Here is a 24,216-nt window from a genome sequence, read left to right on the forward strand (position 1 = left end):
GTTCATGCTCTGTCTGTCTCTGTCTCAAAAATAAATAAACGTTAAAAAAAAAAATTAATAAAAAAATGAGATTCCAGTCCTATAATTCCAGAGTAACTAATATTTCTGAGGAGTATAGAATTTCACTCTATTAATGTTTGTATCATTTCATAAAGGGCCTAATCTTTTCCATTGGAACAAGCCTTAGGTTGTGTTATGCTCTATAACTAAACTCACTTGACAATATTGTCTACCTTACTAGAAATTACTTGACAGCTGACTTTGGTGTACGGCATTGTTTCAGAGGTAGGGGGTTGGCAAGGAAAGACACTTGTTATATAGATACTGACAGAGGTACTTATTATTTAGAAATGAAAGTGCTCTGAATTATTTAACTTATTTTCAAGTGTTTTTCTGCACTTGTAAACATAGTGCCTGTATTTAGAGACCAGGGGGAAAAGATGGGAGGTGACTTTGATGTCAGTCAATATGTCAGTTAAATCAGGAACAGAATTTATATTTTATTCCCAAGTAGTTTTCTCCAACAGAGTGAGAGGTTACTTTTGGAGTAAAGATTATTTAGTATTGGTTATTTTTTCCAGTAGGCTATTTTTATTTGTACTTTGTTTTATTTTGATCATGTTCACATTATTTCTTCCTTCCTCCCTGCCATGACCCATATCTTTTCTGGGCCTCTGAGCCAGCAAACACAGAGAGAACCATCCTTAGGTAGCCTTTATAGTTAATATTAGATGAGCCTTACCCATGGATTGCCTATGCTTTATTTGAATGGAATTGTGCTTTGAAGGAAATTTAAATTTGAAAAATTTTTTTAGTATGTTTAGCCTGTTGAATTTAATAAACATAGTATTTAATTTTTTCAGAGGTCGAAACAGCAAAGGACTGCCTCAATCTACGGTGAGTAACTTTAATGTTAGTTGGTTGGAAAAATTGGTAATGAAAATGTGATTTCTGAACCGGTGGACCAAAGCCAAGGTAAAAAAAAAAAATCCTTTTTCTTGAATTTTATATCTTACAACGTTAAATTTTTTTTTTTTTATTTTTGAGAGAGAAAGTGAGACAGACTGTGAGTGAGGGAGGGGTAGAGAGAGAGAGGGAGACACAGAATCCGAAGCAGGCTCCAGGCTCCGTGCTGTCAACACAGAGCTTGACACGGGGCTCGAACTCATGAACTGTGAGATCATGTCCTGAGCTGAAGTCAGATGTTTAACCGACTGAACCACCCAGGTGCCCAAAGAAAATTTTTTTTAATGTTTATTTTTGAGTGAGTGAGTGAGTGAGCGAGAGAGAAGAGAGGAGAGAGAGAGAGAGAGAGAGAGAAAACGAGCAGTGTAGGGGGCCAGAGAGTGAGGGGACAGAGGATCCGAAGCAGGCTCTGTGCTGACAGCAGAGAGGCTGACGGGGGGACTCAAACTCACATACTGTGAGATCATGACCTGAGCTGAAGTTGGACGGTTAACTGACTGAGCCACGTAGGCACCCCTCATAACTTTTATACTTCAGTACTGTTTGGTATAAAATTATTAGCTATGTATGTTGTTTTTTGAGATGATTTTATATGCAAAATATAAAATTTTCTGTTAATAGTATTTTTCTTGCCTAATAAGAAGTTATTTGTTGTTTTATAAATGGCTAAAGGCAAATCTAAATGCGAAATGCCTAAAAAAGATCAATGGAACACCAGGACTGGAGTTGCAGAGTTCTTTGGGTGTTTGGTTTTGAATTAATGTGCTATCTTTTAGTTCCTTCCATTTTTCTCCCTTGGAAAGAGCCTTCTGGTTTTAAAATTTAGAACTTTTATCAATGAAAAAATCCATGATTGATGGATACGTGCTGAGGGAACATAGTGAAGTGTCTTCTGCAAAAGACCCCTCCACCCCATTTATTTATTTACATATACTTAAACCTATTTAGTGTACAGGTCTGTGAGTTTTGATGCATACGATTGTGTAACCACCACCACAGTCAAGATAATGGGACATTTCTCTCACTTTGAAAAATCACTCCTGCCACTTTGTAGTGAACCCTCCTCCCTTTACTCCCCAATATTTGTGGTTTTGTCTTTTCTCATATATGGAAGTTCACTTTTGCTTTTTTGTGTCATGTATAGTCAAAACATTGTTAGATGGTATGACTGATTTCACTTTTGAAAACTTAAGCCTCTTCTCTAAGGAAACAAAAGATTGTAGTAAAGTAAATCTTTCTTTAATGCACATAAGGTATTATAAAGCTAACTAAACATTTTGTAACAAATTAAATGTTAACTCTAATATGTATACACAAGGATAAATACTGATTGCTAATATTTTTTTCTTAAAATTCCAGATTTCTTTTGATGGAATCTATGCAAATATGAGGATGGTTCATATACTTACATCAGTTGTTGTAAGTTACCAGATTATTGGGGAGAGAGTGCCTGGCGCGTAGTGCAATAAAGTAATTTCATGGTGTTGAAATGTAGATGAATGATTCTCGCAGTATCATTTCTTAGGTCACAATCAGGATTATTTAGAAAAAACAGAACTCCATCCAAGCTATCGTGACTCACTATAAAAGCATTCTTGTTAACCCTACTATGTACAAAATAATAGTAGTAGATGATTGTCTTTAGTGCATTGTTTTGTCACTTAATAGAACCAGAGTCAGAAATACTTAACTTCAGTATTTAAATTCATACTGCAAACTCTGAGCAGGGCCTCCTGAGGAATTTTGAGAATTCAGTGTATTGTTAATGTTTTAAAATTTTTTATTGTTCTATCAGTAAATACCTAATATGTTGAATGAAGCCTGATGAGCTATATAAAAAATAAAATGAAAGCAACTGTCCCTCAAGACTGGGTAGCACACTGTTTCTTTGATAAATTAATTGTATGTTTTTAGGGATCCAAATGTGAAGTACAAGTGAAAAACGGAGGTATATATGAAGGAGTTTTTAAAACCTACAGTCCTAAGGTAATTTTTACTCTTTTCTCTTTTTGTTGAATGTAAAACCCCGTGAATCATCAACTGCTGTATGTTTGTATGGCTTCCTGACAGTGTCTGTTAGTTTCTGATTTAATAATTTAATAGTTATGATGTGGACATGTTTGTCACATTTTCACGTTTAGTTACTTTACCACTTAGATTTTGCTCTTCAGTTTCAAATACTGATTATTTTATAAACTATTTTGTATAATCAAACTTGCTTTTGTGGGCTTATTACAGTATCTTGACCTTTTCAAGCATTGTGGACCTGAAGAGGGATTGAGTGGTTCATTATTCTATTCTTTATCACCATTAGTTTACTTAAAACAGACTATGGTAGCAGGACCAACTTGTAGGTGAGAAGTATTTTGAATGATGGAATAGATAATAGGTCATATTTCTGAGAAAAAGGTTTGATTATAAGATTCTCTTGAGATAGATTATTTTTGTCAAGGGCATTTAAGAAATAGTACCTTGATATGCTGAAGAATTCTTATATTTTATAAGTGTTTTGAATATTTACTCATGCTTCTCATTTTAGTGTGATTTGGTACTTGATGCTGCACATGAGAAAAGTATGGAATCCAGTTCGGGGCCAAAACGTGAAGAAATAATGGAGAGTATTTTGTTCAAGTGTTCAGACTTTGTTGTGGTACAGTTTAAAGACATGGACTCCAGTTATGCAAGAAGAGGTGAATTTTGATTTCCTAAATATGTGTCATGGTTTATAAGATTTATTCAAACAAAGACTTTATGCATTGATTATACAGACTTTTTTTTTTTTTTTTTTTTTTTAGAGTAACCTGATTAGGACAAATGGGAATTTTAATGCATTTTTGTTGGAAAATATTTAAAACTTCAGAGGAAGATTCCTTGATACTTTAGGATAAATAATGAGAGTTTGTGTTCTGTTAAAGTTTGTAAGGGATTTTCAGTCTATAGTTTCATGGTCAAGAATGCTACTGATTATACTCAACTGAAATTTCTTGTCCCATTTGGCCTTCAGTTCATAAACTTTTCATTTTAAGATGTTTATAAATAATGCATATGTAGTTTTATCATGCTTATAGTTCCATAAATGTTATAGTTTTATGACCTGGAAATAACATATGAGTAAGAGAGAATGGGCAGAGAGCTATGGATAGAAAAACAGTGGCTTAATGAAGATGAAAAAGATAAGTAGAACATGCGTATTTAAGAAAACATTCAGGAGGGGTGGAGGAGAGGAGAAAATGGGTGATGGGCATTGAGGAGGGCACTTGTTGGGATGAGCACTGGGTGTTATATGTAAGCGATGAACCACAGGAATCTACCTCCAAAACCAAGAGTACATCTTACACACTGTATGTTAGCCAATTTGATAACAAATTATATTAAAAAAAATAATAAAACATTCAGAGTATGGGACTGTTTTGAAAAACTAAAAGGGATGACATAGTTATATTAAAATTTAGTCCATTTCAAATGTCCATTGAGGAGGAAAATATGGGAATTACTGTTACTCATTTGGAGAGTATATGCGGTGCTGAGTGTTTAGTATCACATTGAAAGGCTCTGGGCAATTTTGAACTTGGCTCTAACCTTTTTTTTTAATGTTAATTTTTGAGAGAGAGAGTGAGACAGCGAGAGCGTATGTACACAAATGGGGGAGGGGTAGAGAGAGAGAGGGAGACACAGAATCTGTAGCACGCTCTGAGCTGACAGCCGAAGTGGGGCTCGAACTCACGAACTGTGAGATCATGACCTGAGCTGAAGTAGGACGCTTAATCGACTGAGCCACCCAGGGGTCCCTTGGCTGAAAAATTCTTAAATTGATTTTTTCTGGTCAGATTCTATAGTCAATTCCATTGTGAGTTGTAACTCCCCACAGTTTTTGATTTTCATCATTCAGCTGTTTTTGTTGCGCTCATTTTTCTGCATTGTTTTTTAGAAATTACAAGCCACCAGAAAGTTAAAGCCTTTCCTTTGGACCTCTTAAGGTTCTCACCTATAGTTAGCTTGTTTTTTCAGAAGCTAGCAGTGCTAGGTACCTGTAACTGGTTTGCAGTGCTGGAGAAAGCACTGTGTTCTGTTTTTGTACCTTCTCAAATGTCTGTGTCTCTGATTTACAACTCTTTGTCTAAGAGTCCTTCAATGGCCCATACAAGGAAACAAGTCTTTTTTTCGTTGCTGCCTTTGGAGTTGATCTTATTTATGCCTAGGACCACAAAATTATATTTATGCTTATACTGTTGAAGTATTTCACTGTTTTAAATTTAAAAATTGACTTTGGATAATAAGCTGAAAGGGAAAATACAGTTTTAGTTGAATCTAGTAGTACATGGCACTCTGGAAAAAGTAGTGGTCACAACAACAACAAAATGTTCCTTACTCTGTTGGGTACCAGGCCATTTAGCTAATAGCCATTTACAGTACGCTTTGTCTTTTGTTCTTAAAGTGAATTAGCATTTCCTAAATTTGGAAAGATAAATGTTACTTGGAAATATCTGTGACATCCCATTCTTTGATCCTCTTCAAAATTAATGTCTTAAATTTTTTATTTTATTTTATTATTTTATTATGTCTTTATTTCTTAGGTAATTTGTGTTCATTGTAGAAAGCCAAGAAAAAAGATCAGAGCGACAACTTTGACACTATTCAGTACACTCATAACAGGATAGATGTATTTTGCTATATACATAAAAATACAGTTTTCTTGATGAGGACATCCCATAGTGGAGTAATTTCAGGTATTTTATTTAAAGACTGTAGTGGTTTAGTGAATTATACAATTGTGTCCAGTGCATGGTATCCTGAAAATAGTATTAAGTCATGTGTTGAGGATTTCAGGTCCCTCTCTCTCTCTCTCTCTTTTTTTTTTAAACATTCATTTTTTTGAGAGAGAAAGACAGTGTGAGTGGGGGAGGGGCAGAGAGAGGGAGACACAGAATCTGAAGCAGGCTCCAGGCTCTGAGCTTGTTAGCACAGAGCCCAGCGTGGGGCTTGAACTCATGAGCTGTGGGATCATGACGTGAGCTGAAGTTGGACGCTTAACCCACTGAACCACCCAGGTGCCCGAAGGATTTCAGGTCTCTTAAGCCAGATTCTTCATACTGTCCTGGCAGATAGTATTAATACTATCCTTGCCCTCTATAAATATTATTTTGGAGATGCTATTAGTATAGAAAAAACTTTTTAGGGTAATTAATTGGCATGGTTCATTAATTACAAAAAATTAAGACATGATTAAGTAACTTGGTAAAGTGAAGACACAAACCTAGCAGCTTCTAACCCCCCAACTCATGTTCTTGAACACTGTACTATTGTGACATAAATTATGTGGTCTCATTTGTTGTTTAGCTTAGTCAGAATAAGCCTGCATTTACCTTAAGGGATTTCCCCACAAAGCCAAAAGTAAACAAAATTCCTGTATAGTATAAATATGCAGATTATTCAAGATTCTTTTCTTTTTAAAATCTTTGGCTTTATTTTGGGGAAACTTTTAAAAGTTAAGTTAGTATGGCTTTTAACTTCTTAATTCTGACTACTGATTTTAGTAAGTTTTTTTGTTTTACTAGGTTTTTAAAGTTGTCACATTTGTACACATATGCAAGTGAATAAAAGGCCTAGAAATAATTGATCTGTTTTTTATGATATGATGGGTAAGTTTCATGTGATCTCTTGAATGCTATACATGTTACCAGTTTGAGTTGTGGGCAAAATGAAGAGTAACTCTGCATTTTGTAAGCTGTGGATTCCTTTTGCACACCCACAATTAGACCGTCAGGTTATCACTGGAAAATTCGTGTGTGTTTTATCCATTATCTGAATTCCATTGCAGGCAGATATGGGATGCTCTTATTTTCCCCTCTTCATTTTGCTATTTTGTAGGGCATTCAGCTGCTTTTTGTCTCTGCATCTTTCTACTTTGGAATTGGCGTATGATCTCTACTCATTTTTTACTTTCCTGTTTCCAGTTTTCCTTTCTCACTTGATTTTCTCCTTCATTCTCTTTCTGCTTTTTCTTTTGCTGCTTTTCTCATATTTTGCTCTTTAATATCTCAACTACATTTTAGTTCTGGCTGCTCGTCTTTCTTCATTCTCCTAACTTACGCTTCTTTCTACTGCTTCATTTCCTTAAAAGTGTTCTCAGTCTAGGGGTGCCTGGGTGGCTCAGTCGGTTAAGCGTCCGACTTTAGCTCAGGTCATGATCTCGCGGTCCGTGGGTTCAGGCCCCGCGTCAGGCTCTGTGCTGACAGCTCAGAGCCTGGAGCCTGTTTCAGATTCTGTGTCTCCCTCTCTCTCTGACCCTCCCCCGTTCATGCTCTGTCTCTCCCTATCTCAAAAATAAATAAACGCTAAAAATAAAAAAATAAGAAAAAGTGTTCTCAGTCTAGAGAACAGGGGCCAGCAAACTTCAGGCCTGTGGGCCAGATTCACTCATTGGTAAATAAAGTTTTATTGTAACACAATATACCTGCTTATTTTTGTGCTGTGTGTGGCTGCTTTCATGACACAGGGATAGAGTTGAGTGGTTGGAATAGAGACTATATGGCTTGCAAAGCCAAACAATATTTATTACCTGGTCCTTTACAAAAAAATCTTGCCAATTCTTGTCCTAGATCTTTTTTCCTGCTGCGTTTGGTCTGTTAGGGCTGATCAGAAATACGTACTGTATTGTCTTTGGTGAAGTAACATAGAATATACTTTGTCTCTAAACTCATGCTTTGACTCTAATCTAGTATTGTGTAATTTCATTAAGTCCTTGTTTGTGACCGTTCGAATTGGATTTAGTTTGAAGAATCACTTTCTTTCCAGCTCTTTTGTCACAATAAGTGAAAAATCACATATGAGAAAATTAAGTTACTGGGAATGATCTCCATCCTCAACTATTTGCCCCCTCCCTTACCTACAACTTTATCTTCCCCTTGCCATCATTACTCTCTTTCCTTTGGTTTTAGTAGGTGGGATATTTCACTTCCTGTTCAATCTCAACTTCTCCAGTCATGCTTTTGACTGTGTTCCACCATTCCTGGGTTCTTGCTCTTTTCTGTCACCTCTGTTTCCAGACTCTTCAACCTCTTCCTCTCTAGTTGCTCCTTCGCTTTAACCCAAAAACCTATTCAAGCCCCTCTATTCCTGAAAAGAATTCCTTTTTGTCCTGGACTCTTCTTACTTACTATCCTGTCTTCCTTTCTTACTCAAACTTCTTGACTCTTAGTTTCTATGGACTCATCGCATGGTAATCTGCCTTTTATATTCACAACTTACAAGCTTCTGGGGCTACCAGTAACGCCTCATTCATAGGTCCTCTGTACTCTTTTTCAGACTTAATATTGATTTTGGCACTGTTGATTTCGTCCTTCAGAAAGCTGCTCTTCTGTTTCTCATTTGTTTTATTCATCACTCCTTCTGTGCTCATTCTTGGGCTTTATATCTGTTAAAGTGCTCTTAAATGTGTTTGTGTTCCCAGTGTTTGTTTCTTTGCCCACTGCTCTTACCGTGTATCAGTTGTTTTATACTCTGCTAATTTCAGTTACCATATATAAGCCTATTGCCAACATCTTTGTATATTGCCTTTACACCACGTTGTATTATAATTACGTTTCTCCCCTATTATACTTTGAGCTTTGTAGAATTTTTTTTAATCCTTGGAGCCTAGTATAGTATTTCTGTGCATAGGACAGGCACAATTGTAAATGTCTGTTTTGAGTGAATGAAATTAGGACTTACACATACTTTAAAAAAAACAAACAACTATTTTATGTAAAGAGTGAGAAAACTAGAAGCAGTCTTACATATACAGCCTGCCAGCAAATACTTATTGAGCTCTGGATTGTGTTCGTTGCTGTGCTTGTTGCTATAGACAGTACAGAGAAATTCAAGACTTAATCTATTTTGGGTCCCTTTTGAGAACTTAGTGAAACTGTATACCCTCACCCTAGAAAAAACTGTGCACATGGACTTTTACACTTAATTCTGTAGTGTTCACAGTTCCCTAGGGAGTTCATGTACTCCGTATTAAGAAGCTCCGCTCCAGGCATTTTCGCAGTTGGAGATACCAAGGCATGTGAAGGAATTCAAGAAAAGTGGAATGTTACAATTAGTGGCATTGAATTCCAAATAGAGTTCAGAGACATGAAGAATTGTATTGGTTGTAGTAGTTGGAAGAAGTTGGACTGTGAATGTGTGATAAGAGGGTAGTGAGAAAGTCATACAGATTATTTTATTCTGGTGTGGCACTATTGTGTTCTCATGTGGTTGTCCTGTAGCTCTATAGGGCAAGGTCCTACGAGTAACAGAGAATTATCTCTTCTGAAGGGCATGATATTAGGAATGCCATGTCAGTTATATCTAAGAAGAGACAAATCTCAGCTGGCTATGACCTGGGAAGACTTAAATTCTGAGGATCAATTTAAATGTGCTCTAAATTCATTCGTGGGTGGTGTTCTAGTAGGGCAGTAGGCTCTGTAGATGGGCAGGAGGTGCTAATGTTGGACAGGCAAGCAGCTGTAAAGTTGAACAAGTGCTCAAGATCAATAGCCTGCCCTGTGGCAGGAGGGAGGGTAGGCCCTGTGGTGGGTAGGCAGATGGGGTGATGGATAAGCAGGTGGTCTTGGCCGGGGGCTATCCAAGGAACTGTGCAGGAAAGCGCTGTAAAGAAGTTGGTGTGGGCCTGTGGGCTTTGGACTAGTTTTTTAGTGAGCCTGCTGAGTAACTGTTTTAATATTCTTCTGTTAAAACTGAACCATTAGAGAGTTTACTGTTTCAGCTTTGCTGTGGGCTAGTGAGAGAAGGATGTGTGTCCATACTGGGGCCAAGTAGTTAAGTGGAAACTCGCATTTACTGAGGCCAGTATGGAGATTTATACAGAGATTATTCAGTTAAAAAAAAAAAAAAATATATATATATATATATATAAATATATATAGTGGAACAGGTGATAAAAACAAACAAACAGATACAGTAGAACAGGTGATAAAATAAACAGATATAGTAGAACGGGTGATGAAACACCAAATGGAGTAGTTTGAAGTACAATAGGGAAATATTGCATGTTTATTAAAATACCTGATTTATTAAAATTTCATTTCTTTATGTGTTTTTAGAGCATATGGAAACTCTGCTGTATTCTTCCATGTGTATGCCAAGGTCAAAACAATAATTCTTCATTTATTAAAAACAAAATAGGGGCACCTGGGTGGGCTCAGTTGGTTAAGTGTTTGACTCTTGGTTTCAGCTCAGGTCATGATCTCACAGTTTGAGTTCAGGCCCCACATAGGGCTCTGTGCTGACAGTGCAGAGCTTGCTTGGGATTCTGTTTCTCTCCCCCTCTTTGTCTGCCCCTCTTGTGCTCACATGCGCTCTTTCTCTCTCTCTCACAATAAATAAACACACTAAAATAAATAAGTAAAAATAAAAAGCAAACAAAACCACTAGAATAAAATAGGATTTTATTTAGATAAACAAAATAAAAATATTGTTTAGTACTAATAAGAGGAAGGTCTGACTTAAGATACATATGGACATTACTGGTCACTGTTCAGCGTCATTAATCAGCTACTGATATAAAAGGAAAACATTCTCAATAGGAACAGAACTTAGAAGAATGTAGAGACAAACATAGTACATGTGAATAGGCTGAAGATTTTTTATGAAAACACTGCTGAAGGACATAAAAGATTTTACTAAATGGAGAAAACGTGCCGTACGTTGAATGGAAATATGTAACACTTGAAAGTTGTCTTTTTTCCTCAACGTAATCGCTAAAGATAACATCTCTATCTTTATAGAAAGTGAGAAAATGATTCCTACATTTATAAGGTAACATTTATTAACAGAAGAATTTGGGAAAATTTTTTCTACAAGACTCATGAAGGGAGGACTTGTCCTACCAAACATTAAAATGTATTAGCATTAAAACATAGTTGTCAAAGTGGCAAAAAATAGAGAATCTAAAACAGAGGAAATTCATATGGGTGTTTTGTTAATATATGATAAAGATAACACTTTAGATCTATGGTAAAGGTGGATTATTTAGGAAATGGTGTTGGTACAACATTTGGGGGGAATTAGATGCCTATTTCATACCCATCATCAAAATAAACCCTAAATGGTTAAAAAGAAGTAATTAAAAAAAACCCAGTCATGTAGAAATACGAGAGCAGATTTGTGAATTTATATCATTTTGAGATGGGGAAGGACGTTATAAGCATGACCACCAAAGCAAAAATTTTTGCAAGACTTAGATGTGTCTAAAAGTATCATAAATTTTAGAAGACATGAGGGGTGCCTGGGTGGCTCAGTCGGTTAAGCATCCGACTCTTAATCTCAGCTCAGGTCTTGATCTTGGGGCCATGAGTTTAAGTCCCGCGTCGGATTCTGGGCTGACAGCTCAGAGCCTGGATCCTGCTTCGGATTCTGTGTCTCCCTCTCTCTGCCCCTTCCTCTCTCACACTGTCTCTCTCTTAAAAATAAATAAACATTAAAAAAAAAAAAATTAAAAAAAAATTTTAGAAGACATGCTGCAAACTGGGGAAAATCGAATAAAAGAAGTTTTACAGATGGCCAGTAAACGTATGGAAAGGTAGTCCACCTCACTGGTAATCAAAGAAGTGCAGTTTCAAAGTAATAATGACTTTTAATCTGTCAGCTTGCTAAATGGGAAAAGTGAGCAAGATTAATTACCGGCACATGATAGACAGTCAGAAAACAACTTACACTCTGTTAGTGGGGACCGTTTAAGTCAAAACAAGTAGCATTTTTGAGCTGTCTAGTAGGTAATTCAGATGAGTCCAGGAAGACAGTTTACTTGGTAGTATTATGTAATGCTGGTATACCCAGTTAGTTACTGTCTGCTTTTAGTTTTATTTTTTCTCTTGCTCTGTACGGTCTCCATTAAGTCTCAGGAATAGCACATATGTAAAAAGTAGTAATAAAGCGGGACAGTGAGGGAATGTGGATAAATGATCTGCATTTTAATTTCTATTACATTTGACTGTAAATAGAAATTGCTTTTTTACCCAGATCAAGAGAGTTTTAAGAGCATGTGCACTTGAACAGTTGTTCTTCTAATTTACATAAGGACAGTTTATATGTTTGCCAACGAAACAGAAAGGTGTTTGTACAGCTGTAAGAATTGGAATTAGTTTTATTTACCAACTTTTTCTTTATTTCTCAACACTTCGCTGTAAAATTAAGTTGTCAAAAGAATATTGAATAGTAATGGCAGTTCAGTTCCCAAATTCTGTTTTTTTGCTTCCTGAACATTTCTGAATTTACTTCCCCCACCCACTCACCCCCAGGTTTTCGACAAAATCTTTCTTTCCATTTTCCTTTCTCTCTCTTTAACTTTTGAGATTAAAACAGTACCTTTTATAAAAAAAATTGGTCTAACAATGATTAGACCCATTTCATTCTTTCTGATGGCAGAGATTAAAGACTCCTCCTCCCCTGTCAAAATGGAGCTCTGAACCAGGAGCCTAATGAAGAAGCTGAAAACTGTGTCACCATCCTGATACCCCACTCCACAAAGTATCTTTCTATTGGCATCTTGTTAGAGTTTCTTTTGATCTCTTTTGGAGATAATATGAGAAATAGAAATGTTACATTCTGTGGAATCTAAGCGAAACAAGCCTTACGTAGTGGGTTTCCATTTTATCTAGTTCTGTGTTCTATTTATCACGCTTTGCTGTAGAATTTGGTGTGCATTTGATTGTGTGGAGTCTTGACTATTGATATTCATTTAGATCTTTTCAAAATTTATTTATTTTATAAGAGAGAGAACACAAGCACGAAACAGCAGGGGAGGGGCAGAGAGAAAGGGAGAGAGAGAATTCCAAGTAGGTTCCACGCTGTCAGCACAGCCCAACTCAGGCTTGTGAACCCACAAACCATGAGATCTGACCTGAGCCAAAACCAAGAGTTGGATGCTTAACTGACTGAGCCACTCAGGTGCTCCTTCATTTATTTAAAAAAAAAAAAAAAAAAAAAAAAAATTTTTTTTTTTTTTTTTTAATGTTTATTTATTTCTGAGACAGGGAGAGACAGAGCATGAGCGAGGGAGGGCAGAGAGAGAGAGACACAGAATCCAAAGCAGGCTCCAGGCTCCAAGCTGTCAGCACAGAGCCTGACACGGGGCTCGAACCCACAAGCTGTGAGATCATGACCTGAGCCGAAGTCAGACGCTTAACTGAGCCACCCAGGTGCCCCAAGAACTGCTTTTTAATATTTAAGTTGTATATATTTTTCTCTCAGGGATTTAAAAAATATCATAGTACTATGAAATATAATCATTTTATGTAAGAAGAATGTGAGGTTTCTTCATCATTAATGTATTTTGGCATAAATTAGTGTTACAAAGAGCTACTGACTCTAAGCACTTTAAACTTTTGTTCAAATACTGTAGCATCAGAAGCATTTTTAGGGCCATTTATTGTGGAAGCCCTATACCCTGTGCACTTTCTAAATGTTGCATTGATTGAGATTGTCCTGTTTCCTACTTACATTCTAGGCTTATCTATTGGGCTCCATATGTGGGACAGAGACAAATTAAATTGCAAGCTGTGTTTAACAAGAATGGTATTTAGGGTGTGCTGCTGCTGCTTCTTCTTCTCCTAATTTTTAATGTTTATTTTTGAGAGAGAGCAAGCATGAGCAGGGGAGGGGCAGAAAAAGGGGGGGGGCGGGGACAGAGGATCTATACTGGGCTCTGTGCTGACAGCAGAGGGCCCAATGCAGGGCTCAAACTCACGAACTGTGAGATACAACCTGAACGGAAGTCGGACGCTTAACTGAGCCACCCAGGCACCCCAGGGTTTGCTTTTTCATATCAGTTAATTCTTTCCAGACTTTGGTCAAAAGGGAACTTGGACCAGATCTCAGAAAAGAACAAAAGAAAACGATTTGGGTGGTTTGTTTTCTTTTTTCTTTCTCTCTCTCTCTCAAAAAAAGAAAAAGAGAGAGCGCGCGCGCACACAAGCTGGGGAAAGGGGGCAAGGGGGAGAGAGAGACAGAGAGAATCTTAAGCAGGGTCTGTGCTCAGTGAGGAGCCCAATGCAGGGCTCAATCCCATGATCCTGGGATCATGACCTGAGCTGAAATCAAGAGTTGGACAGTCAACCACCTGAGTCACCCAGAGGCCCCAGGCTTGGTTTGGTTCTAACTAGAAAACCATAGAGTCTGTTATTTTAATATTTATTAATTTAGTTTTAACACAGTAGGTGATGTTTGGACTGAAACTAAAGACTCCCAACATGATATACTATCCTTTTCCTTGGAGCTGCTTTTTGCTCAGGAAAGAATTTTTTTTAGGTGGCTTACTGTGTTTCAGAAAGCGTGTTATCGCTGCTTTCTTTCCACTGTATTTGCACTTTTGAAGTTGATATCCTTTAGATTTTACCTGCTACAGCTGTTCTGATAGTCTCCATCTCCATTTTCTTGCTAAGGTTCTGTCATTTTTTCCTTGAGTGGTAAATTTACTTTGAGTTCTGGGACTCAGAAATTTTTATGGAAATCACAGTTAGAAAGTAAGTACTACTCTATGCCATGTAATTTTGTTGTCAGAGAGCAGAGAATAATGACTTTTTTTTTTCATAGTTGCATATAGTGATCAGTAAGAAGAGACCTCCCCCTGTCTTTTTTTTTTTTTAAGGCTGCATTTTGAAGTTGTGTAGTCTTTATAAAAAGTGTGTTGCTATGCTTTTAAGTGGATGACATTCGTTTTCAGTCTTTCCAAGGTAGCTTTTACAGCGATGCAGTCTTTATTTCCATATGAGTAAATGCTATCAGATGCTAAAAGTGAATTATGTCCACAATAAAATCTGATTTATGTAATTTTTCTTTTAAAGGAATTTGAGGCTTTGTAGCCTTGAAGTTTTTCTGATTTTACCATTTGGTTGTCATTTCAAAAGAGAAGAAATGACTACAGCCTTAAGTCACCAGTTATGATTCAGTTTCTGAGATCAATAAGCACTGTCTGTAAGAAAGTCTGTATTTTACTACTAGCTTTAAACAAGATAATGTGCAAAGACATTATTTAGGTACTTTATTTCAGGTTAACATAAAACAGATGATAATATGATCACTGGTTTGATACATTATTACCAGTCAAATGTGCATTCATAGATTTGGATGCAGAGCAATAGGCCTGACAGAATAAGCAGTTGCCTGTTTTGTGACCAGTGTTACTTGAAAGTTGTCAAAATGAATGCCTGTTCAACTAAAGTTAGACAAAAATGAATGTGTTTCTCGCTTGAAACTTTGTTCCTGTTGGTAGCTGTATTATTTTGAACCATCAGTACAGTAGGCATCAAGCCCCAAATCCTGAACACCAGGAAGCTCCTGCTTCTGTGTCATCTCTTGAACTGCGTGCCTCGGTTAAGGTCAGGACATGGCAGTGCAGGGTCCTGACTATCCTGAAGTTTCTCAGAAAGTGTATCTTCTGTCCCCTTTGGCCACATAGTTTTGCCAAGAAGTAAAGATTTGTCTATTTAAATACTGGCATTTTCCCTCATTGCTGAGTCACAAGACAGCATTGTGGAAATAAAAGATTTCAAGCCCTGAAATATCTCCAGATTTTGAGTTGCCTTTTGGTAAGGTAATTTTGGGGAGGGGACCAAGGTGACCTAGTCCTCATTTTTTGGACTGTTGAGAGCAATATTGGATTTTTTTTTTTTTAATTTTTTTTTTTTTAAGTTTATTTATTTTTGAGACAGAGAGAGACAGAGCATGAATGGGGGAGGGTCAGAGAGAGAGAGAGGGAGACACAGAATCTGAAACAGGCTCCAGGCTCTGAGCTGTCAGCACAGAGCCCAACGCGGGGCTCGAACTCTCGGACCGTGAGATCATGACCTGAGCTGAAGTCGGACGCTTAACCGACTGAGCCACCCAGGCACCCCTTGGATTTTTCTTAATAACAGTTTTATTGATACATAATTCACATACATTATAGTTCGTTTAAATTGCACAATTCAGTTTTTTTTAGTATATTCATAGAATCTGTCACTACAGTTAATTTTAGAATATCTTCACTCTAAAAAGCCCCACACCCTTTAGCAGTCAGTCCCTACTTGGTTCCAACCTCCCCAGCCCTGGACGACTACTAATCTTTCTGTCTTTGTGGGTTTGCCCATTGTGGATATTGCATAGTAATAGAATCAGAGAAAGGGGCACCTGGGTGGCTCAGTCTGTTAAGCCTCCGTCTCTTGGTTTCAGCCCCGTTCATGATCTCATGGTTCGTGAGTTCAAGCCCAACATTGGGCTCTGTGCTGACCGTGCAGAACCTGCTTGAGATTCTTTCTCCTCTCTCTGCCCCTCCCCTGCTTGTGCTCTCTCGCTCGCTCTCAAAATAAATAAATAAACATAAAAAATTTTAAAAAGATAGAGTCATACAATATGTGGCCTTTTGTGACAGGCTTGTTTCACTTAGTATATGTGTTTAAGGTTCATCCATCCACGTATCAGTGAATCTTTTCATTGCCAAATAATAATCCATTGTATGGGTATACTACATTTTTATTGGCATATAAATAACATACGATGTTATATCAATTTCAAGTACCTCACATTGATTTCAACACTTGTGTACATTACCCAGTGCTTGCCATGACAGGTATCGTGTAGTCACCATCTGTCCTCATACATTGTTACAATATTATTGACTATATTCCCTATGCTGTACTTCTCATCTCTGTGACTTCTTTTATAACTTGAAGTTTGAGACTCTTAATCCCCTTTATCTATTGTGTGCTTTCCTTACCTCCCCACTGGCAACCACCAGTTTGTTCTCTGTGTTTAGCTTTCTGTTTTTTGTTAAAAAAAAAAAAAAAAAAAAAAAAAACAAACAACAACCCTTTTTTTAATGTTTACTTATTTTGGGGAGAGAGAGAGAGAGGGAGGGAGGGGCAGAAGGAGAGGGAGACACAGAATCCAAAGCAGGCTCCAGGCTCTGAGCTGTCAGCTGTCAGCGCGGAGCCTGACGCAGGGCTCGAACCCATGAACTGTACAGTCATGACCTGAGCTGAAGTTGGATGCTCAACTGACTGAGCCACCCAGGTGCCCGTTTTTTGGGGTTTTTTTTGAAAAAAAAAATTTAAAGTTTATTTTTTGAGAGAGAGAGAGAGAGAGAGAGAGCACAAGTGGAGGAGGGTCAGAGAGAAGTAGAGGCAGAATCCCAAGCAGGCTCTGCAATACCAGTGCAGAGCCCGATGTGGGGCTTGAACTCAAGAACTGTGAGACCATGACCTGAGCCGAGATCAAGAGTTGGACGCTTAACCGACTACGCCACCCAGGCCCCCCCGCCCCGCCCCGTTTTTATTTTGTTTGTGTTTGTTCATTTGTTTTGTCTTTTATACTCCACATGGAAGTGAAATCATATGGTACTTGTTTTTCTCTGATTTATTTTACTTAGTGTAATGCTTTTTAGGTCCATTCTGGGTATACTACATTTTAGTTACGCATTTATCAGTTGATGGACATTTCATTTATTTCTACTTTTTGATTGTCATGAATAATTCTGCTGGGATCATTGATGTTCTGATTTTTGTGTGGATATTTTGTTTTCATTTCTTTTGAGCATATACTTAGGGGTGGAATTGCTCGGACATATGTGAGAACTCAAAGTTTAACCTTTTAAGGGAACTGCTGGGATGGTTTTTGAGAGTGGCTGTGTCATTTTACCATCCCATCAGCAGTATGAGGGCTCCAGTTTTTCTATCCCTTCATCAGCAGTTGTCTGTCTTTTTTATTATAGCTATCCTGGTGGGTGGTTGTGAAGTAGTATCTCACGTGGTTTTGTTTTGCGTTTCTGTAGTGATTAATGATGTGAATCTTTTCATGTGCTTATCGAAAGTGTATAATCTCCTTTGGAAGAAGGTCTATACAGATCTTTGCCCACACTTTAAATTAGATTATCTTTTATTACTAAGTTGTAAGAATTCCTTAAATATTCTGGATACCGTTCATCCCCTTATCAGACATGATATGTTTTCCCCATTATGCGGGTTGTCTTTTCACTTTTTTGCTGGTGTCCTTTAAAGCACAGAAGGTTTCGGTTTGGATGAAGTCCAGTTTATCTTTGTTTTCTTTGTTGTTGTTTGTGCTTTTTGTGTCCTATCTAAGCAAGTTGCTTACTCCGAGATTATGAAGATTTGTTCCTCTGCTTTCCTGTAAGATTTTTATAGTTTTAGCTCTCATATTTAGGTGTCTGATCCATTTTGAGTTAATTTTTACATGAAGTCTGAGGTAGGGCTCCAGCTTCATGGTTTTTTACATGTGCATATCCAAGTACAGTATTTTGAAAAGACTGTTCTTTTTCCCATTGAACTGTCTTGGCACCTTTGTTGTTGAAGTTACATTGATTATAAATGTAAAGATTTACTTCTGGACTCTCAGTGATATCCCATAGATTTGTATTATCTGTCCTTATGCCAGTATTATACTGTTTTGATTACTGTACCTTTGAGTAAGTTTTGAATTCAAGTGTCAATCTTCCAAGTATGTTTTTTTTCAAGATTGGCTGCTCTGAGTCCCTTGCATTTCCATGTGATTTTAGGATCATCTTGTCAATTTCTGCAAAATGACAGCCGGGATTTTTAATAGGGATTGCATTGAATCTAGAGATAATTTTGGGATATGTTACCATAAATCTTCTAGTCGAAGCACATAATACATCTTTCCATTTACTTAGGTCATCTTTAATTTTCTTCAGAAATGTTTTGTAGTTACCAGTGTACAAGGTTCACACTTCTCTTGATAGCTTTATTGCTAAGTATTCTATTTTTTTGGATAAAAAATACCCGAAATGGGGGCGGCTGGGTGGCTCAGTCAGTGAGGCCTTCAACTTCAGCTCAGGTCATGATCTCACAGTTTGTGGGTTCGAGTTCTGTGCTGGCAGCTCAGAACCTGGAGCTTGCTTCAAATTCTGTGTCCCCCTCTTTCTCTGCCCCTCCCCTGCTCATACTCTGTATCTGTCTCTCAAATATAAACATTAAAAAAAATCCAAAATGGAATTTGTTATTGTAAATGAAATTTAAAAATTGTTTCTCGTTTTCAGATTAGAGCAGTATTGTTTTACAGTCTTTATACCTAATGTAAATCTTTCTTTTGACTCTTAGTAGGATAGACACTAAATTTTGAGCTTTAAGTGAGAACATACTTTGAGCTTGTCTGTTCTGCTTCTGTATTGCTTATTTATTAATTTTCCACTGATTATGCCATTTATGCACGTCTGCTTTGTAAAATTCCTTGTCTGCAATAACCAAAACAACTTTGTAGTTAATATTTTAGAGGGTCAGATATTTGTTGTGTTTCAAAGTAACAGTATTTTATAAAACAACTTTTGGAGATAAAAGCCAAAACTTTCTTTCCTTTGAAGCAAATGGTAAGTAAGAGTGGACAATCTAAAATATCTAGTCTAGATTGAGTCTTAGAGACTATGTAAGCTGAACTGGATTTACCCTTTTAGCTCATAGTACACTTCCAAAGTAGTCCCATCTTTTTCATCCATCCTTTTTCTTGAACTGCTTGTAGTGAAATAACAGACACAAGGACTATTTTGGCTTATGTTTGGGAAGAAAGTTACTGTTTTCTTCCTTTTACCTTGCTTTGTAAACTTTTCCTTGATAATGTCACATCCTCATTCTTTTCTTCCTCTCTGTTTCCCTGGATAGTTTGTATCCAAACATTACTGTAATTTCCTAGTTAACTTCCTTCCAGATCCTGTCACTTCCAGTCAGTCTTGGACATTAGCACAAAGAAATTCTTAAGCATTGCTTTTATTTTCATTTCTTAAAAATCTACAGTATCCCCTGTTGCTTACAAAATAAAGTTGAGATGCTGTACCTTAACATTCAGGGCCCTTCCCAGGGGAACTTCTCTTTTTTCTTTTTCTTTTTTTATTAAAAAAATTTTTAAAAATATTTATTTATTTTTGAGACAGTGCAAGAGACAGCGTGCAAGCAATGGAGGGGCAGACAGAGGGAGACACAGAATCTGAAGCAGGCTCCAGGCTCTGAACTGTCAGCCCAGAACCTAATGCGGGGCTCGAACTCACGAACTGTGAGATCATGACCTGAGCCGAAGTTGGACGTTTAACCGACTGAGCCGCTCAAGCGCCCCTTCTTTTTTTATCTTAGTGTAAGAGAGAGAGAGAGCGGGTGGAAAGGGACAGAGGGGAGCGGGGAGAGAGAGAGAGAGAGAGATAATCCTAAGCAGCCTCCATACTCAATGCGGAGCCTGTCGCCTGGCTCAGCCCCACAACCTTGGATTCACAACCTGAGGGGAAACTGAGAGTCAGATGCTAAACCAACTGAGCCACCCAGGTGCCCCTGACTACTAAAATTTACTGTTTTATTTATAGCACAGTAGTTTGTTTTCCCCTGCCTCCAATGAAATGTCACGTTGAACATGTTTACAACAAAGTAGTGGTGAGAGGAAAGTTGGGAAGGGAGTGGTGTCCTAGAACCTTGACTTATCCAGCTTTCCTTTTGTCTGTTGAGGTACCCGTAAGAAATCATAAGGTTCATGGAACAAAGTTGGAGAGCCAGTTGTTTACCTCATGTACCGAATACTCAGCATTCCTATACTCCGTGTGTGACATCTTTTTTCTCCTAATGCATTATAATTTTCTGCAGTTTAGAAACATAGTTTATAGAACTAGGGATGTGTACTCCCCATGGTGGCTAGCATTATGTTGTACAGATAGAAGGTGGTACCCAACATATATTTATTTCCCAATTGATATTTAAAAAATTTTATTATACTTACTACATTCAAATCAGAGGAAAGCTAGTTTTGTTTTTTCCTTACTTAGACATATTGCCATAAGACTATTAGAAACTGGAATTACCACTGATTTTCAGGAAACTCAAGAAAGCAGTTGTTTCTAGCCATTCTAAAAATGGCTTTCCTACAACATGACATATCCAGATTATATTTTTCTTATAGAAGATTGCTTCTAGGCAATCTTAATATCCTTCTAGGCATTTTAATTTTCTTTTAAAATATAAAAAACAAAATCCTAAGTGTTAACTTTAACATAAGGCCCAAATGATTCTTACACAAGTGAGAAAAGACAGAAACACAGGTAAGGGAGTTAAGTATTAAAACATACATACATACAGTCTATTTGAAGTTACTTTAAAATAATTAATTTGCTTTTCGTATTGTGTGTGTTAGAAATGCATATGTATTTGGATTTATATCAGTGTGTACAATGTATTCATTTGTGAAGAGTAGTATCAAATCAACTTGTTTGAAACCGTAAGATTAAAAGATACCATACCTTAGAGAATCACTTATTTTTATTTTTGTGCTAACCAGGGTAAAAACACCCCCCTTTCTGCTTGTGGGTCACAAAACTCATTTTCCTTGCTCAGTGCCCTAGAGGCAAAGATAGGATTAATTGGTTCTTCTCTGTTTGAAAAAATGACATCCTTTTCTATTATAGTAGGAAATTATTTTAAATGACTTAAAATTTTGTATAAGATTTAGGGATACAAGTGGTTGGCCTTCTGTTAATTTTGTTGTGTTGGTGTGTCCTATCCTGTAACAATGTTGTTGGGTGTCACGTGACTGTGGACCAGTGTGTTCTTCCTTATGTTAGCCTCTCCCATCTACTGGAAAGTCACAGTTTTGCCACTTTTGTATTTTATTTTATTAAACAAGACTTTTTTTAAATTAAGATTTTATTTTTAAGTAATCTCTATACCCAACATGGTGCATAAGCTCAGAACCCCAAGATTGAGAAGTCATATATGCTCCACTTACTGAGCCAGCTAGACATCCATACAGAAAGCACTTTTTTTTTTTTTAACCTCTTAAAATTTTTTTTTTAAAGATGTTTTATTTATTTTTGAGACAGAGAGAAAGCATGAGCTGGGAAGGGGCGGAGAGAGGGAGACAGGAAACCGAAGCGGGTTCCATGCTGACAGCAGAGAGCCTGATGTGGGGCTCGAACTCATGAGTGATGATCTGAGCTGAAGTCAGACGCTCAGCTGGTGGAGCCACCCAGACACCCCTAAAAATTTTTTTTTGTATTTCTTCATTTTTGAGAGCGACAGAGACCGAGCACGAGTCGGGGAAGAGCAGAGAGAGAGAAGGAGACACGGAATCCAAAGCAGGCTTTTGGCTCCCAGCTGTCAGCATAGAGCCCAATGCAGGGCTTGAACCCTCAAACCTTGAGATTATGACCTGAGCCAAAGTTGGATGCTTAACTGACTTGAGCCACTCGGGCATCTCTCCACAAAAGACTTTGAAAGACAGGTGTTTGGTTGAGAATTTCAGCTGCTGGCACAAGAAGATACAAGTAGAGATGGCTTTGTTGCTTCTTTCGGGGCGGGGGGTGGGGGGTGGTATGTGCATTGCAGAGAGAGATCCTTGTTTCTTGTCCTGACCCTGCCATGTCTGAAGTCAGGATGAGGTATATTTTATTTTTAATAATTTGTATTAGCTCTTCCCAGTTTGTTGTCTCTCCCAAATTTTCCAGGTAAAGAAAAAACTTTGGGGCTGACTTTCTATGGATCTATCTAACCTCAAAGACTTGAATTTTGTGGTAATACAATGTCATCTCCGTGGTATATCAGATAAACTACTTATAGCATGTAAAAAACATAATTACTTATTTTGAAAGAGAGCAGGGAAAGGGCAGAGAGAGAGGTGGGGTGAGAGAATCCCAAGTAGGGTCCATCTACACTGTCAGTGCAGAGCCTGATGCTGGGCTCGAACTCAAGAACCGTGAGGTCATGACCTGAGCTGAAACCAAGAGTTGGACTCTAAACTGACTCATGCACCCGTTAGCATTTTAAATATTAAATAGTTCTGTTTGATATGCCCAGAATTAAAATTAGGAAATAGTTGTGGTCATTCATAATGGAACGTATCTGGCGCTGCATTTTTTAGTGGGCAAGTGCTGTTGTCTGGTGTATTTTATAACTGTAGCCGATTGGTGTTTAGAACAGAAGAGTATAAACCTTTGAAATGCATTCAAGTTTCCCATGGTTTTGTGGCTGGGACCCTGATACCTTCAGATGTTTTTGCAATGGTAGATGTTGTAAGAATTAATTCTCAGGTTGGTCATTTGGAACAGAACACTATTCCTGTGTAAACTTACGTCTTCTAAGCTATGTTATTCAGTACCTTTCATTTCTATCTTATTTTAGCCGTCTGCTTTCATGACTTTGTCATCATCTGTAACTGCTTTTCTTTCATAGTGCCCCCCCCCCCCCCCCAGGGTCTGCTCTGATCATGGTCAGCTTAATCTTTACTCTTCTACTCCCTTTTTTCCTGTCCCTTTTAGGACTCTGACCTTTCCATGGCCATCGTCTACTTTGGATTCTGTTTTTTTTTAAACCTGTTTCTGCCACCTTTATCGCCCCCTTTTTTTAAAAAAAATTTGTTTACGTTTATTTATTTATTTTTTTGAGAGACATAGAACACAAGTTGGGGAGGGGCAGAGAGAGAAGGAGACACAGAATCCGAAGTAGGCTCCAGGCTCCGAGCTGTCAGCACAGAGCCCGATGCGGGGCTCAAACTCACAAACCGTGAGATCGTGACTTGAACCGAAGTTGGATGCTTAACTGACTGAGCCACCCAGGCACCCCTGTGATCACCCTTTTTGCTTCCTTACTCTGTCACCTCATTTCCTTTATCTATCACAGAATGTTCTTTCTTCTTGCTTTTCAGAACATATAGGCAGAGTCCTTAACCTGGATCCATGGATTCCCAAATGGTTCATGGAGAGGATTCAGGGCATTGATAAACTTGGATGGGAAAAAATATTACATCTTTGTTTTCACTAGTTTCTGATTGAAATTTAGCATTTCTGGGTGCCTGGCTGGCTCAGTCAGTGGAACATGTGACTCTTGATCTCGGGGTCATGAGTTCGAGCCCCACCTGGGGTGTAGAGATTACTTACAATCAAGCAAAAAAGAAATTTAGCATTTCTTTTCCATTAACAAATCGTTAGTATTAGCAGTATCTGTGACTTTAGCACTTATAGAACTCAGTTAATTTCATATCACTTGTATAGATATAGATATCTTGACATGTTATGCTCCTCACCTTTTGAAAATTATAGTATTAAATTTGCTGTTAGATCTTATAGATTAATGCATTAATAAAGAAGCATGTGTATTACTGTTGCACTGATTTGGATTTTCAGATTTTGATGCCTACATTTCATTATATTTGATCTCTTTTGATTTCCGATTTATTTTATGCGTTTAAATCCATAGGCTCCCCCCAAATGCTAAGGGGGATCCATGGATAAAAGAA

At 37.6% G+C, this 24,216-nt stretch overlaps 1 protein-coding gene across 8 annotated transcripts in view; it reads left to right on the top strand.

Moving 5' to 3' along the window:
• ATXN2 (ataxin 2) overlaps window positions 1-24,216 on the top strand; it is a 127,714-nt gene that overhangs the window by 34,248 nt on the left and 69,250 nt on the right. For 7 of the 8 annotated variants that reach the window (XR_007455336.1, XM_049619918.1, XM_049619919.1 and 4 more), the window contains exons 2-5: window positions 864-897; window positions 2,326-2,385; window positions 2,881-2,952; window positions 3,506-3,656. The exons of the other annotated variant lie outside the window; for it this stretch is intronic. Coding sequence is in view for 6 of the 7 variants with exons in the window: in XM_049619918.1 (XP_049475875.1) it covers window positions 864-897; window positions 2,326-2,385; window positions 2,881-2,952; window positions 3,506-3,656 (317 nt within the window). In the remaining variant the exon portion in view is untranslated. The remainder of the gene's footprint in view (window positions 1-863; window positions 898-2,325; window positions 2,386-2,880; window positions 2,953-3,505; window positions 3,657-24,216) is intronic. 8 annotated transcript variants of the gene reach the window in all.

This window comes from Panthera uncia, assembly GCF_023721935.1.
Source record: "Panthera uncia isolate 11264 chromosome D3 unlocalized genomic scaffold, Puncia_PCG_1.0 HiC_scaffold_8, whole genome shotgun sequence".
Classification (NCBI taxonomy): Eukaryota; Metazoa; Chordata; class Mammalia; order Carnivora; family Felidae; genus Panthera; species Panthera uncia.